At 33.0% G+C, this 17712-nt stretch overlaps 1 protein-coding gene across 1 annotated transcript; it reads left to right on the top strand.

Moving 5' to 3' along the window:
* The first annotated feature begins 7158 nt into the window (after positions 1 to 7158).
* Positions 7159 to 17096, top strand: LOC111988597 (serine carboxypeptidase-like 40). The gene is given in 11 exon segments (XM_065773091.1): positions 7159 to 7665; positions 10584 to 10691; positions 10826 to 11100; positions 14422 to 14682; positions 15212 to 15275; positions 15278 to 15316; positions 15319 to 15421; positions 16407 to 16417; positions 16420 to 16467; positions 16470 to 16512; positions 16597 to 17096. Coding segments are annotated over 11 exon segments (1512 nt in total). The 5' UTR covers positions 7159 to 7289; the 3' UTR covers positions 16781 to 17096.
* Positions 17097 to 17712: the final 616 nt, after the last annotated feature.

Raw genomic sequence — 17712 nt, 5'->3', positions numbered from 1 at the left:
AATAATAAAGTGATGATGGAAAGTAAAACCGTAACCTTATGATAAGTAATGTATTCCAATGTAATGGAAGTGGTTTGTTGTTAAACTAACATCAATCAAATTTGTTATCACATTAATATTTTTAACTAAATTATCATGCATGCATGCGTTTGTGATTCTATGTGCCTGTTGAAGGTTTTATTCAAGTTGAATTTGGTACCATATAGTGAAAGTTGGTATACCACAAAAAAAAAACCCAGGAAAATGACTTGCATGTAAAGGCATAATGCATTATTGCATACATTAATATTTATATACATATTTTTTAAAGAAATAATGGAAAGAAAATGATGACATGACTCTGATATAGTTCAACAGAAGCGTAACAATAATAAATGCTTAAACTTCAAGATATTATATAAATTATTTTTATAATTTAATTAATAGGGATGAAGATTTGAATACTAAACTTATTTGTTAAAAACACTCAGAAAGTAGTCGAGCTATAAGATTCTTGAAAGGCTACGAGCCTCCATTGTGTCCTAACATTTCTCATAATAAAGTACGCCACATTCTTTTATTCAGTCAACGAATGTATACAGCCGTCAACTAAGACTTAAAAAGGATTTGCTATCGATAGATATACTCGTACTCTTCATCATTTGTAAAACCAAAAGAGGCCAGTTTACGAGCTATCCTATTTACATTCCTTAGCACAAATTTGAGCTTCAGGCCTTTCATTTTTTCCTTCCAAACATTGATAATGAAGAGTATATGTAACATGGTGTCTACCTGTCTAATCACTAATGCCATTATTCTTAACAACTTGAACAACACATCACGAATACATTCAATAGTAAACTGTGAAAAACCACATTTCCTGACCTATTTTTTGCATTCCCGAAATGCCAATATTATTTTGCCTAGTCCACCCATAATTCAATTATGATTCGTTCCTTATTTACATTAGCTTTAATACTTCATGTTAAGGAGGTCACTAGGTGCATGATTTTTCAATTGACCCATGTTCATCTCAGGATTTTAGAGGCTCTCATGAGTTTCCTCACAATTTCTTGCATATAATCATCTATATTCTATATACATAGAATCCTGACTCAGTTGCAACTTGTTGGGTTGCTTCCTATATGTAAGATTAAATTTTAACAATTAGAGGGTGATTATTCGATCTTAAAATAGTTTACATGTGTTATTTGCATGTTGTTAAATTAGGTTGTCTTTCACATTCAAATTGTGAAGAAAATTGCTTCAAAAAAAAAAAAAAAAAAAGTGAAGAAAACTAACAACGCGAAGTAGACTTAGTAGAGTTCTTTTGTTTTTTTCTTTTCGAGAAACACGTGGAGTAGAGTTCTGAATGAAGAAGAGTTGCTTTTGTTGACTCTTCTGATCTTCACACAAATCCAACACTTTTAACTTGCAGTATAATTTTCTTCTACCTTTTAGAAGATAGACTATTAATGCCTCATCTCCTTTGTTGACTATGGAGGGCGGTATAGGATAATCATGCATGCATTCTATATAACTTTTCCCAGTATAGGATAATTTTCTTCTTCCTTTTATATGAGAGTCATTCCCATCGATTGCATAAGCGCGCCCCTGAATAAGAATTCAAAAAGGTGCACAAGTTTTTTCGCAACTCATTATTTGATAGGTTGTGAGTAGTGAAGGTATGAACCTACCATTTTACATTCACTACTCATAATTCATCACGTGACAAGTTACAGTAAAATTTGTGAATTTTTTTGTGTTTCTAACATTACTTGAAGCAAGATATATTGTATTTGGTTTGCAGCAAAGTGTAGATAGCCTCCACTACTCACAATTTATCACGTGATAAGTTACGGCAAAATTTGTAAATTTTTTTGTGTCCCTAACATTACTTGAAGCAAGATATATTGTATTTGGTCTGCAGCAAAGTGTTGATAGTGTTTTATGTATCAGTGAAATGTTTTTATTTTATTTTATTAAGAGTTCACTTGTTTATTTTATTTGAATAGGTGAGAGTTATTACAAAGTATGCGATACTTTTGTTCTAAATATTAAATTTATTATTTTGACAAAACATATCGGTAGCAACTAGCAACAAATCTTAACATCCTATAATATTATTTCTTTGTGGTCTCAGAATAGCGTTAAAGAAGGCTGTATTTTTGTCTACTTCCATACAGCCAATTCACTTTAACCTTTCAAAATATTTCTTCGTCCTCTAATCCTTATCCATCTCTTTGCATCTACTATTAAAGTTTCTTCTTTATGGATATGACTTAAACTCTTAGAGTCCATTTGGTTTGAGGGGTAAAAAAGTGGAAAGATAAAAGAGTTCAAACCATTTATGTGTTTAGTTAGGAGGATAGAAACATGGAGAGACGAAAAATTCATTTGTTTGGTTAAGAAGAAAAATGAGAGGATAGAAAATGAAATTAGTATAAATTTACAGTTATTTCCTTATTAAATAATAATTATAAAAAAAAAAAAGACAAAAAAGTTGTCAATTGGTGGGGAGTGACAATTTGGTCCAAAACACACCTTCTCCATTTTCTCCTCAATTTGGTGGGCCTGAAGAGAAAATAGCTGGCCTCACCATTTTTCTCTCTCCCTCCCCTCCCCTCCTAACCAAATACTCATTCCATCCATTTTCTCTCCTATTTTCCACTCAAATGTTTCCATCCTCTCCAAAATCATCCCAACCAAAGATGCTCTTATGTGGCGTTTGGTATGGGTAATGTTTTAGGATTCCTAGAAATGTTTAAAGATTCCCATGTTTGGTTGCAAATCATGCTAAGGAATCAAATGCCAGGAGAATCTAGATTCCCCCTTTAAACCCCTCTCAGTAAGAATGTAGATTCCCTTTAAAACAGGTGGGAATCCAGATTTCCAAGGTTAAAGGAAATTGTATTTTTTATAAATTAACAATTTTAACCAATTTTTTTTTAAATGACTTGGTAGTTTACATTCAAATCTAAGGATAGAATGAAAAAAATAAATAATTCATTTAAGATTCCTAGGAATAAACCAAACATAGAAATAACTACATTATTAAGAATGTGATTCCTAGAAATCATATTCCTAGGAATCTGGATGCCAGAAGTAATGCAGATTCACCCGTACTAAACGCCACATTAGTGTTTCATTATACAGCACAAATCATGTTAATTGATTTGAAGTACTCATCTTCTCCATTTTAATAGTCTCTTCCTTCTTTTCTTAATTCATTTTTGCACTTGGTACTTGTAGTTGCATAATATCAACTTTAGAAATCAAATTATTAAATCATTTCACAAATGCAATTTGTATCGATGCCGAGTGATGAGTACAATTCTCTATATTTCTAATCTATTAAAAAGAATATAATACAAGATCTGGTAATGAAATAAAAAACCAAAGAACCTCAATTATATGGAAAAACCTACTCTGGAGACCTAGTCTAGTAGAAAAATAGTTACAACAATCGATCTATCTATAGAACTTTTGTACAACTAGACTTACTATTGTAAACTCTGCAAACTCCTAACTTGCCCCATGCAACAAATCCCGATTCTACCATTGTTTACAGGCTAATAGCTTGACACTCGATGCTTTCTTTTTCTTAATATTGCAAATGTTAGATCTTCGTCGTCAAAATCTAGTCCCACGTAACAAATTCTGGTTCCATCTCTGTTTACAGGCTAATAGCTCTGCATTTAATGCTTTACCTTTCTTAATATTGCAAACGTTAGATCTTTGTCGTCTGTACTTCTGGAGTATCATAAATGTGTATTCCTTTCTTTTACATGAATGATGGGTCCCACCATGAATTTAATTAGTGGAAATCACAATTTATGTGAGAGGAAAAAGTACAAATTTATAGTACTTCGAGAGTATTCAATAATTTTCCTTAAAAATCTGGCCCAACGGAACAAATCCTAGTTCCACCCCTTGGATGCTTTACTTTTCTTAATTTGCAAATGTTAGGTCTTCGTTGTCCATTTGTGTATAGCCACCGACCTTTAACACCAACAAAGAATTTTGCTCTCCACTTTAATTAGTCAAGGATAATCCAATCTTTAGAGCCGTTGTGTTTTGTCTCGTACTCAACTTTTCCAATCCTCCTTTGTTTTTATTTGTTTTGTTCAATTAATAATTCCACAACACAGCTGTTCAATTAGTCAGCGACAAAAGCTCCGTTTTCCTATCAGAAAAGTGTAAGCAGTTATAAACAAATGTATTTTCTTTTTCTTTCTTTTTTTAACCAGAAAAGTATAGAAAATTATCTATACTATAGATTATTAAGAAAATAAACTCTTTGGTGTATACTATTTTTACTTCCAAAACTAACGTAATACACATTGAAGTTGTTTAAGAGTTATACAGATGAAGGACATAAAGTTTACTATATTTCTACTCCCACTAGTACAGCAGTGGAAATTAATTACTTTTCTAAACTTTATTTTTATTATTCATTATTCATTTACTTTTTAGGAGAAACAATTTCTCTTGAAAAAAGAAAAGAAAAGAAAAGAAAAGTCTTCAACACGCATAAAAAGAGTCGAATGTGAGAAGCTACGTACTATTAACAAAAATTGTGCTTTAAATTATAAAAGTGATCTAAAATTTAAGTATTTGAAATATGTTTCTTTCTTATTTGCCACTATAACTTAGCCTTTTTTTTAATAAAAAAAATTAACGTGTAGTTATTTTGGACTATTTAAAAAAGTGGGCACCAAAAGGTCAATTCCCTTAATAAAAGTATAGATATTTTTATAAAAGAATAGTGTAGATGTTGGACCATTACTCTAGAATCCAAGACAATTATGTTATAGAGTGTGACATATATTGTCTCTATTATTTGAAGTCTCTTTATGGGTCACACGTTGCATGTGCATTTTTTGGTTTTTTTCGGTTTTTTTCTTGAAGTGCGAGCGGATATGTGTTTAGAACGAAAAAGTGTAGACAAAGGTCAAAATAATAATATTAATAGTAGGAAAAAATAACATGTCAATATAGAAAATAATAGAAAGTATTATTTTGGATAAATAGAATAAAATCGTTGAAAAAAAAAATATTTAATTGATTCTATTTAGTCTATTGGAAATTATAATTTGACCCCGAAAATTTTAGGATTAAAACTTAGTTGTTGTTTTAGAAGTGGGATGTGTTATAAGTATAAGTATTTTGAGCAGTAAAAGAAAAGAGAAACTATAAATGGTATTTGGTCATGGATATAATATAAATTGCTAAGTGTATCTAAAATCCCTTTGCTTCATACGTTAAAATATGCAAATATTACATAATAATGAAAAAATCCATCATAACAAGGCTGTTCAAAAGACCACCCAACCCAACCCACTTCTCCTGAATCCTGATTGGTTGCAATGCACACAGTTAGTTTTAACCATTTTTTAAATAAAATATTACAAATCTAAAATATTTCACCTGATATTATATCATTTAAAATTAGATATGACTATGATACCTCTTGTTTTTTAATAGAAAAAAATTGATGTTCCGCCAAAAAAGAAAAAAAAGAAAAATCTTACTCTCTTTTCAAATAAAAATGATGTAACATTATGTAAGATCTCATCCTATATGCCTAGCCTTTTACTAAATTTACCCTACATGTGGTTCTCATTTGTCACATATAATCTTATCCTTACACATGGATATTTCTTATTGGTTGCTTATAATCATATACCTATAGCTCTCGATATTTCTTATTGGTTGCTTATAATCATATACCTATAGCTCTCTCTCTCTCTCTCTCTCTCTCTCTCTCTCTCTCTCTCTCTCTCTCTCTCTCTCTCTCTCTCTCTCTCTCTCATAGTTGTTATTGCCATTAATATTGGATAGAAAAAAAAGTAATGGAGATAATTGGATCCAAATTCATAAATTTAAGTTTTTTGGGTTAAGTGATTTTATATTAACTTCTCAACTAGATTCTCCCCAATGTGTTATCTTCCGAAAAGGTGGTTTCAGAATCCATTGTGGTGTGGGATAATATGGCAAGGTTATTAAGGTTTATTTTGCAGTTTGAGTGAGAAGGGTGCAATGTGAGGTGCATATAGATGATTTTGGAAAACGACCCAACAAAGTAATATTGTCAAAGATGTTAGTTTAAAAAAACAGTTTTGTGTGAGGTTCCAATGGTATTATCTTCTCAACAAATCATCCCCCTATTCCTTTGTCATTGTTGTTAGCATAGTAATTAGCACTAAGTTAAATTCCGCCGCCAAAGTTTAGAGAAATTTAAAATACCACTTCGATTATAATTTAATTATTATTAAAATTTCAAAGAAATTTTAAAAGAAATATTTTTCTTTATTTTATGGTTATTTAATTTATATGGATAATTTATTATTACTTTCGTTTTGATAATGATATTAGACAATGTATATCATTATCAAAATGAAAGTAATTAATTATATTATTGAAATAAATTCAATTTACATATGATTTTTAATTAATTTGTGCATGCACCATTTGGCCACATTAAATTATTTGCATAATTTTCTCTAAGTGAAATATATTGTCAAAGTTTCAAGAAGTCAAAAAATATTGTTCCGATTAAGGTTTTATTATTATTATTATTATTTAATTTAAAAATATTTTTTACTTAATTTAAATTATTTTGATATTCTGCCATAACTTATTCTTTTCAGCGATAAAATCAGATTTTATAGTCGTGCATATGCTATGTAGCTTTTTTATGCAAGTATTACAAATTTATGGTGTGCGTGCTTTGGCTTGTGATGCAGTATATATAAGTGCATTAAAATTACCAACAAGTATATTTTATTCTAAATGAAACTATTATTGATGAATGTTTTAAGAATTTTATAAGAATAATTTATTATTTAAAATCTAAAGTTTTTGGTTGTGATAAAACTTGGTCGCACTTGATGTGCTTTCACATATAATTAAACTTATTTTTATTTTTCTAAAAATTGCTATCTATTTTGTTCTATTTCAATTATATTAAATAAATATATTCTTAATTTATATCTAATTAATTATAATATTATTATTAGTATATTATATCATTATTGGTAGTACATATATAACAAAACACATTCTACTAACCTTTTTGTTTTTTCTTCCTAGGCATCTTTGACTAATGACTAACATTGATCTAAGACGAGAATAACACTTTTAACTCATCCTAAAAGTTGAAATGTACGCATTTGGAATCATCTTTCTTCTACTACATTATATAAACAACTACAGCTTAATTAAGATCCATATACATTATCTTTTTCCTTGCATCTCTTCCTTATATTTGTGTCTCGTGTGTGCCAAAGTGGAGAGAGACAAACACAATGGAAAGTAAACCTTTTTGTTGGATTCTTCTATCCTTGCTCATTCTTTCATGCTCTGTGTCTCAAACTCATGAAAAAATGCAAGGACAAACTTTAGGCTATCTTCACAATTACACATTGAAGAAAAGTTTTGGCTTCGACACGTGTTTTTTGGAGGCAGTCGACAATTTCAATGAAACTAGCAGTGTTCATCCTCAGGAGGGGTTGAAGGAGAAAGATAGGATTGACAGACTGCCTGGACAAACCCAAGTGAATTTCTCTCAATATGGTGGCTATGTCACGGTGGATAAATCAGCTGGTCGTGCACTTTATTATTATTTTGTTGAAGCTCAACATTCTAAGGATTCATTGCCTCTTCTTCTTTGGCTTAATGGAGGTATTCAGTACTATACTTGATCCTATCTCAGTCTTCAGTTAATGTCACTATCAAATGGTGGAAACACATGTAATTAAATGCATGCTATTTTGTCTGAAGTAAATACTTTTTTCTTTTTCTTTTTCGTCTTGTAGTGCTTTTTTCTTTTATTAATTTGTTTCTTTTAATTTTTAAAGATAGACATGGAGGGATAAGTGATAAGAAAAAAAAAGAAAAAAATTAAAGTATATATTTTATTTTTAACGAGGGTGTTGCCTTCCTCATAAAAAGCATTACTACCCAAGAAACTTTTACATAAACTAAAGTCAATTGTTCCTAAAGAAGCCCATAACTAACACTTAAAAGTTAAAACTACATATATATATATATATATCACTACACAAAATAAGAAGCCTTGTTCTGGTATTATTAATTTACTTTAGTATTTTTATTTTAATGTTAAAGGCACTTGCATACAATTTAAATTGAAAATAAAATGTAAAAATTAAATACTAATAGTCGATATTATATTGACAACGGAGTAGAAATGTTATCTACATCTATAGTATATATCTGACACCTAGTTATAATATGGTCTTATTTGATGATTATTATTCTTGCTTAATTTCCTAGCTAGTTATAATATGCTCCTATTTGATGATTATTATTCTTGCTTAATTTCTNACGACTAAAACCTGACTCCTTAACAAAACCCCAAGTATTGTCAAAACAACCATGGGGAATTGTTTCCCATTCATCCTGACGGCACACCCAGTCCGTCCCCTCTACGAAAAAGAACCTACTCTTCCAGGCTCTATTAGAATCTGGCATTTCAGACACCAGCCTTAAATCCTTCTCCCTGACGGCGAAATGATACATCCCTCTTGATGAAGAAAGGTGACGAGGTCTATAACAATAAAAGAATTCATCCAAGGTAAGCTGACGATGACCGCCGCTTAAACGACCCCATAACACCTCGGCACTTATAAAAATTCTCCAGGAGTTTGGGGCAATCTGACTAATTGAGATGCCAAGGTGATCAGCTAACTGACGGTGCAAAGCCGTCAGGGGCAATCTCAACCCGGCAGCAAACATGGCGTCATACATACCGACGTCTGCAGTTCTTCCCGTGTAACACTTCTCACCCTCCATAGGCAGACGGATGGGAATATGGTCAGGAATTTGAAAACGGGTACGTAGTTCATTAAAAATTTTAAGCGTCATCTTTGGGGAGAATTTATTTACAGCCCAGTCCTTAGGAAGGATGAAGGGACGGCTACCTTCAGGACCTACAGAATCCCCTTCACTAGACTCCTCGACGCCTTCATCCCCGTCGCTGTTCCCCCCTAATTCAACTTCACTCTTCTCGCCTACTTCTTCCTCCTGGCCGCCGTTCCCTTGACTTTCCATTTCTTCGACGGCAACATGTGCTGACGTCTCCCTCTCTGACGACCAGGAGGAACTCTCACTCACTACTTGAGCCTGAACCAAACACCTCGTCGTAGCCCGCTCCTTCGCGGACCGACGACTGATCACTCGACATCTACCTACAAGTGACGGGTGTAAACTAAGCACCTAGGATGACGACCCCACTTAAAAAAAAAAGAAGAAAAAAGAGAAATTGAAAGTATGCAAGAAAGGGAAACTTACAAGTTTTGGAGTGACGGTTGAAAAAGCGACGGCGGGAACGTTGGTAGAGCTGACGGAATATGGGCGACGGATGTGCTCTCCAGGATTCAGGTGAATGAAATAGTGAAAATGAGGAAAGGGACCACATATATATATGAGCTAAACGCACGGAAGACGAAGCGACGCCCACGTCCAGACACGAAGCCAATCCAAGCACGCCACCTGTCTTAGCATTTAATGCTAAAAATGTCAGCAATAATAAATTCTTCTCTTGAATCAAAGCAGCAGGTAGTGACGAATACTCCATAACCCGTCAGGTACAGCCGACGGAGATATGGAGTAGGGGGCAACTGATATGGAAGAATTATGACTGGCGCCATGAGCTTAACCCGTCAGCTTGTGCTCTGGCTGACGGGTCAAGTTGTGACGTAAACTGAACAATAAAATGCATGCTGACTAAAACCAAGACAAAACCGACGGGCTGAACGAAGTGTGAAACTGACGCTAAGCTGAAGGGAAGTGCAGGCTGACGGCTTAGAAGCTGACGACTCCACGCAGACCATGACTTGGTCACCACGCATAGGTTTTAGGGAGATTGCTTGTGTTCCACGCCCAGAATCAGAGTCCTATAAGGAAAGGATTCCGCAATCTACGCGCATAAGGATTCCTATAAGGAAAAGACTTCTACTCCAAGAAAGAAAGGTCCACCCTTTACTACTATAAAAGCCCCAATACCCTCATAAGTCGAGGTACGCATAATTAACCCCTCTCTAGCACTCTAGAGTTGAAAGAAGTTCTAACTTGACCTTCGGAGGGTATTTGGCCGGCACCACACCGGTGCTCTCTGTGAGGTCCTTTTCTTTTTTATTGTGCAGGTGTTGTCTTTGAGCGTACACGCGTCGTGCAACTCACTGGTGAGATTTTCGGCATCATCAAAGTCAATTGTTCCTAAAGAAGCCCATAACTAACACTTAAAAGTTAAAACTACATATATATATATATATATATATATAACACTACACAAAATAAGAAGCCTTGTTCTGGTATTATTAATTTACTTTAGTATTTTTATTTTAATGTTAAAGGCACTTGCATACAATTTAAATTGAAAATAAAAATGTAAAAATTAAATACTAATAGTCGATATTATATTGACAACGGAGTAGAAATGTTATCTACATCTATAGTATATATCTGACACCTAGTTATAATATGGTCTTATTTGATGATTATTATTCTTGCTTAATTTCCTAGCTAGTTATAATATGCTCCTATTTGATGATTATTATTCTTGCTTAATTTCTCCATAGGTCCTGGTTGTTCATCTCTTGCTTATGGAGCAATGCAAGAGCTCGGGCCATTTCGTGTGCACAGTGATGGCAAAACACTTTACAAAAACAAATTTTCATGGAATTATGGTATAGCTTTCATAAAATTCATTTATTTTATGGTTTTTTTTTCCAAAATTTAATAATATAATTAATTAGTTATCATTCTCTTCCAAAACATATTTTCAATTTTACTTTTTTATTTATTTGAATTTTCTCTTCAGCCGCGAATGTTTTGTTCCTTGAGTCTCCTGCTGGGGTAGGATTTTCATACTCCAACACAACAAAGGACTATAGTACGAGTGGGGATAGAAGAACTGCAGGAGATAATTATGTGTTTTTATTGAATTGGCTGAAAAGATTTCCTGAGTATAGAAATCGTGATTTTTATGTTGCTGGAGAAAGCTATGCCGGCCATTATGTTCCTCAACTTGCACATACCATTCTCTTCCATAATAAGAAAGCTAACAAGACAATTATCAACCTCAAAGGGATCATTGTATGTCTCTCTCTCTCTCTCTCTCTCTCTCTCAAAACACACACAAATTAACAATTGTAAATTGGATAATAGTCTATGAGAAATAATTAGATGTCACACTATAAGTGTTTATATATCTTTAAGCTATTCGAAATGAAGAATTTACTGAAACTTAGGTGTTATACTACTTGTTAGTCTTTCCGTTCTCAAAAATTATCATGATGGTTAAGGAAGCCGTGCTTAGTATATTAGACTGTAATTAACAACATACTTCGTCTTGGTGATCACATGACTTACAAACTTTAAAATGACTTACAAGGTGAATCGACGTTCTAAAGTACAATTAGTTATTGAAAAACTGTTTGGTAGAAGTTTATATAAACAAAAAACAGTTTATAAAGTTTGTTTGGTTTGTGAGTTTCTTTTTCAAGCTTTAAAATCTGGTGTTCATTATTCAAGATCCCTGAGATGTTTAAACTCCAAATTGTACTTTAAACCAATTTGTAAAACACAGTGGACTACGGATATATTAATATATGGATAAAATGAGTTTTTTGTTGTTGTTGTTGATAATTCAATAGTTACAATAAGGTAGCGGACTACAGATATATTAATATATGGATAAAATGAGTATTCTTTTTTGTTGATAATTCAATAGTTACAATAAGGTAGAGGAGATTTGAACATAGCATATTTTCGTTAGAAACACGAAACATTTAGAATGTGCCAACCAATTAAGTTATAAAATTTTTAGTGATAAAATAAGAGAATATTAACATCTTTTTTTAGATGGAAAATATTGATATCTAAGGATGGCAATTTATATCCAACCCGTGGATATCCGGCCTGGCCCGACCCTAATGGGCCGGATTTTACCCGGCCCGATAAATTATAGGGTCGGGTATGGGTTTTTGAAAAAAAACCCGAAGCAGGTCCGAGTCGAGTCCGAGTTTTATCCATACCCAACCCTAACCCGGACCTGGACCCGGACCCGACCCGTTTAAGGGTAAAATACCAAAATACCCCCATATATATATATATATATAAGTTAAAAAAGAACCCTACTCCCCTAATCCCATTCCACTCAGCCACCAACCCTCTTACACTCACATCACTCTCCTTTCCCACTCGGCTACTCTCACTCCCTCTCACTCTCCTCACATCACTCTGCTCTCCCCAACCTCTGATCTCTGTCACCACCGGCCATCACGTGCACCTCCGATTAGGTTGTTTTCTCTCTTTCTCTCAATCTCAGCTCACACGGTCTCACACTCTCACTCACTTTCAATCTCACTCACTTTCAAGCAGCGTCGCCCAAGATCTCAACCTCTCATCACCGTTCCAAGCATTCACCACCTTCGGTCCAAGCTTTCACTCACTCTCAATCTCATCGCCAGCCTAAGCTCTCATCGCCGATCTATTCTCTACTTCTCTTCAAATTTTTTTTTTTTAATATGAGTCACTGAAAATATGAGATGTTTGTTTCAATTTTTTTGTTTAGTGTTTTCCACTTAAACTATGGACTTCAATAGATTGGTTGTGCTACTTCTAGTTATTGTAGTTTAAAGACTTGAAATTCTAAGACTTTGTGGTGTAACTGTAATATTTTGTGGAAGAAATTGTGTATTTTGTGTTTTGTGTTTGTTGCAAATGTAGTGCCTAACAAAGATGCGAGACAAAAGTGGATATGGGCTTCATTCAAAATTTTTTTTTTTGGTTGGGCTACGATTTGGGCCGTTGGCTAAACGGGGCCCGGCGGGGCGAGTCTGGGCCCCAGGAAAAAAACCCTATTAATAATCGGGCTGGGTCCGGGTCGCGGGTTCAGACCCGTGGGTCAGGTTCGGGTATGTAAAAACCTAGCCTGAACCCGACCCGTTGCCATTCCTATTGTTATCCTTGACTAACTAATCATAAGGATAAGGATATTCTCATTACGTGTTTCTTTTTAGACCCCTTAAAATACAACCAAATTAACTTAGTTATTTGGCCAAGTGATTAACTTAGGTAAATTATGTAGATCTAGGTTAAAACAATAACAATCATATCATTGAAAGTAGCGAAAAATATAAAGAACACACGATATGATAACCCAGGAAAACTAAACAGGTAAACAACTAGGGATGATTTAACTTAACTATCTTCAAGGTAAAACAAATCCACTATGAAAGAATTGAAGTTTATACAATAGCGACTTAGACCACTAACATTCTATTGCTACCTTGAGTAGGAAACTTACTACCACGACCATGTGACAGCTTTGAATTGACAGACTACTTCTTTCTTGGATTCACAGCAAGCACAAGCACTCCTGCTTGTATATCTTTAAGCTCTTGAATCTATAACTGAATTGATCACCAAGCTGTTGACATCAATCTTGAGATTGGAAACCCTAAGTGTATATGAAGGCAATCATCTCTAGATCTCACAAAAGATTCACACACACAGCATAAAAAGGAACCTCAAAAGGTGGCTAGAGTTTTCCCTTTTATACTTAAGACAAAACATAAAACCCTATACATCAAATGGGTTTGGGCTGAGTTGGAAAATTCTGCAGAAAAACAATTTGCACGAGTTTCGATCGATCGAGTCTAATTTTCAATTGATCGAGCCAAACAGATTTACACAGTAATCCTGCAGTACAGTTGATTCCAACTTTACACTTTAAACATACTTTGAGCAAGTCTAAAATAAGATTAAATGTTTTAACCATGGTTTGCTAATATTATAAATTGAAGTTCTAATACATTTAAATCTAAAGTCTTAGAACCCGACATTTCGCATGTAGGGATAAGAGATTTAACTCACTTTGACTTCATAATTTCTTATGATATAGCCTTTACCGTTTGTAAAAGAAATTTCTAATAAAGTTATAAGATATAAATACTATCAAATGAAAATTATAGATGATTTAATTATACAGATTAAAGGTCAAAATGTGTGAACGGCTGGTGTTTAATTTACATAGAAGTATCCAGGGTTCAAATCCTTTCAACTATCAAATAGTTAAAAAAAAAAAAAGGTAGATTCAAAATTAATTTTTAAAAAATAATAATAATGGTGAATATACGAGGAGATGAAGGTCAAGGTAGGGGTCTTGGTTCAAGAGGCTCAAGCTTGGAATAGTTGTAGAGCAAGCCACATAATTCTAAAACTACTTATATATAGTAAGTATTATAATTTTAAAATTAGTTTATTGGTTATCCTAGAATTATTTTGAAACTTAACTGGTTAACATTTTCGATGTTTCTTATAGAAACATATATTTAGAGTTCAAATCTTCTTTCCATTGTAATTATAGAATTACAAAACAAATATCTTAATGTTTTCGTTTTCATAATGCAGATTGGAAATGCTGTGATCAACGATGAAACAGATACGCAAGGAATGTTTGATTACCTTGAGACCCATGCAATCGTTTCAGACCGAGATATGTATCAAATACAAAAATATTGCAACTTCTCATCCAATGCCTCCACTCCGTCTCGTGAGTGCATTGCAGCCAGTGAAGCAGCGTCGAAGGATATTTCCTACATCAATATCTATAACATTTATGCTCCCTTGTGCTCCTCTTCCAATCTCACAGCTCAGCCCAAGAAAACATCTGTAAGTTGATAAATTTTTCTAGTGAGTTTGAAGTGAGAAAGAATAAACAAGAAGGGAAAATATAATAGTGGTTATTAAATTAAGGAATCCAAGTTCTTAAAAAATTTATGTAATTTTTTTTCCTTCATTGCATGCATGATTCTAATTAAGATCCAAAAGTGCTTAAATTTTTAAGCAAAAACTGTGCTTTTTAGCTTTAGAAATTAGAGGTTGTTAAGAGTTTCTTTTTCTTTTTTCTTTTTCTTGCATCATTCATGTAAATGTTGCATTAGTCTGAAAAAATTGGGTGTGAGCTTGAGAAATGGTGTTTTAGGTTTAGAATGAACATTTATAAAAAGGTTACGAGGATTTAGGATTTAATGTTGTGAAACAACATTTTAGGTTTTAAAAATGCATTTTTAGGCTCTCAAATCACTTAAACCAAAGGGACTTATTATTTAAAAGAGATCTCATTTATAACATATCATATTATGAATTTTTGCTCCTAAAAATGTATCAATTTACATTGTTCTGTTATTTGGTGGTGCAGATATTTAGATTTGATCCATGCAGCGAGTACTATGTATATGCTTATATGAATAGGCCTGATGTTCAAAAGCCCTACATGCCAATGTTACCAGACTCACACATGACTGGGACCATGTAGCGATGTCATACACAAATGGGTTGATAGTCCATCAACCATCATTCCCCATTTGCAGGAGCTCATGGCCAATGGCCTTCGAGTGTGGATTTTCAGGTAAAAAGCATTATTGTCATATCATTCGCTGTTCTATATTGACACAATTAGGAATTAACCTTTTATTTTTTGTTGTTGTTGTTGTTGTTGTTACTCTCTCTAATTAATTTACACATGTTTTCAATTCAATACTCTTATTATTATTTTTAAAAGTCATTTAACTTGAATTTTCAATTTTTCATTATTTAAGTCCACCAAAATGAAGTCGTATTGGAAAGCGAAAAATCATTAAAACTGACGATGATGTTTGATGGAATTAGACAAAATTACTAAATGAAAAACAAATTAATGTAAATGATGGGAAAAAAAACTTAAAGAACTAAAATAAAAACAGGTTAAAGTCTGATCATTGTAATCGTACTTTGGCATATTGTATTATTGCTAATTGGTTTATAAATAGTTACATAGTTCATCTTTGCTAAGATCAAACTCCACATTAATGGAAAAAATTAACCCCTTTCATTTGCTTAATGAGGTAAGCACAAACATATCTACCTTCTTTAGGTTTCTTTATTCTAGAAAAAAAAAAAAAAAACTCGAGTAAAGAGAACTAAAGGAGGAGCAAAGATTGAGATTCAAGTTTTTAGATAAAGTTTCACACATATACATTTCAAGTAGGTTATAGTAGATTTCTATTTCAGATTAAAAAAAAAAAATGTTGAAACCTATAGGTCTTACTACTACTTGGGGTTTAATTGGTTAGAAACGGTTATGGACCACAATCTACAATATATAGAGGAAATCAAATCCTAGATACAAGTCATCTTAACTTCAAAATCACATGGAGTTTTGAAAAGTTAACCTTAATTTCTAGGATGTTTCAATGCTTACCTCACGTTAACACGTTAGAGGCAAAGAAGTTATGATTATTTCATTGACTTTTTACCTTTTTGTTTAAGACTTGTGGATCATATCTTGGCATCCTTATATATTCTTATCAATTTAATTATGATAATCAAATGAGTCTTTATTGGATGAAATGCAGTGGTGATATTGATGAAGGGTTCCTGTTACTTCAACAAAATACTCTATAAACAAAATGAAGCTTCTGTGAAGACTACATGGCATCCTTGGTTCTCGATAAAGATCAGGTATTCTTTTTTCTTGAATATTTCAATACATGTTTTGCTTCAAAAAGCTCAAAATATTCTAACATCCTTTATTCAATAGTGAAGATAACTTCTTTTGTTCTTGTCACAGGTTGGTGGCTATACACAAGTGTATGAGGGAGACCTAACATTTGCGACAGTAAGAGAGGCAGGACATCAAGTGCCAAGCTACCAGCCTGCGAGAGCATTTTCTTTGATCAAGCACTTCCTTGAAGGCAAACCACTTCCTGATATCAGTAGATATAATTAATTTCATTTTTAGCTGCATTTCATTAGTCTACATAGGCTCTAGCTAAGTTGGTTCCTTTGCCTTTGTAGTGTGCTAATTACGTCTCTTTTGATTATCTGCGTTTACCTAGTAAAAAGTTAATTGCAAGTTTCTATTTAAGCAAATCCCTTGTTTTTACTTTTCAATCATTTAATATATATGTGGTAGAGTTTTGTTCCCACAATCGAAACCGTATATATTATCACTGTTAGTGTTCGATAGATGTGTTGGTAAATCCTAGTGTAGTAACATATTGAAATTGAGTTGTATCAATAAAATTGTTTTTGGGTTGAGTCTAGGCTAGAAGCTACTTAAAGACAACGAAATTTGGATTTGCTTCAAAATGATGAGTTGATGATTTTTACTTAATCTTTTATCCTATACATGTTTTTCACTTTTTTGAGCTAAACTTATTTTTTCATTGTCCAATAAATATTCAAGACTTTAAATGGACAAAAATTAGACTTAATTTGAGATTTGAAATGAGTGAGATATGATTATTTGAAGCTGGTATAATTTTGCTATCTCTGAATGTTCAATTGACCAAAACTTAGTTAACTTGACTGTAAATTGCTTGAACAATAAATTGACTTTCTGTGATAGTTGTTTAACCTATATTTTTCTTTATATAACAATTATTGTTACAAAGAGAGGGTGAAAGGCTCACATACAAGAGTAAACTTGAAAGCCAAACTTTCTTGAGCTTAAAAGAGTTCTAAATTCCTCTCCTTAGTGTTTCTCATTATTAAGGGACTGGATTGTCTTCCTCTTCTTCCTCTGTGCCCTGAATTGGGTGTGGATCCCATCGTCACCTTTGTTTCTGTGGGAGCTCTTCAGCGCTGCCATTGATTGCTAGGACAAATGAGAAAGAAGCACAACGACCATGAAAGTGATTTTATTTTTTATTTTATTTT

Source organism: Quercus suber, unplaced genomic scaffold, assembly GCF_002906115.3.
Source record: "Quercus suber isolate HL8 unplaced genomic scaffold, Cork oak 2.0 scaffold_69, whole genome shotgun sequence".
In the NCBI taxonomy this organism is placed as follows: domain Eukaryota; kingdom Viridiplantae; phylum Streptophyta; class Magnoliopsida; order Fagales; family Fagaceae; genus Quercus; species Quercus suber.
The sequence above is the reverse complement of the archived record's forward strand: the minus strand, read 5'-3'. Positions and strand labels throughout refer to the sequence as shown.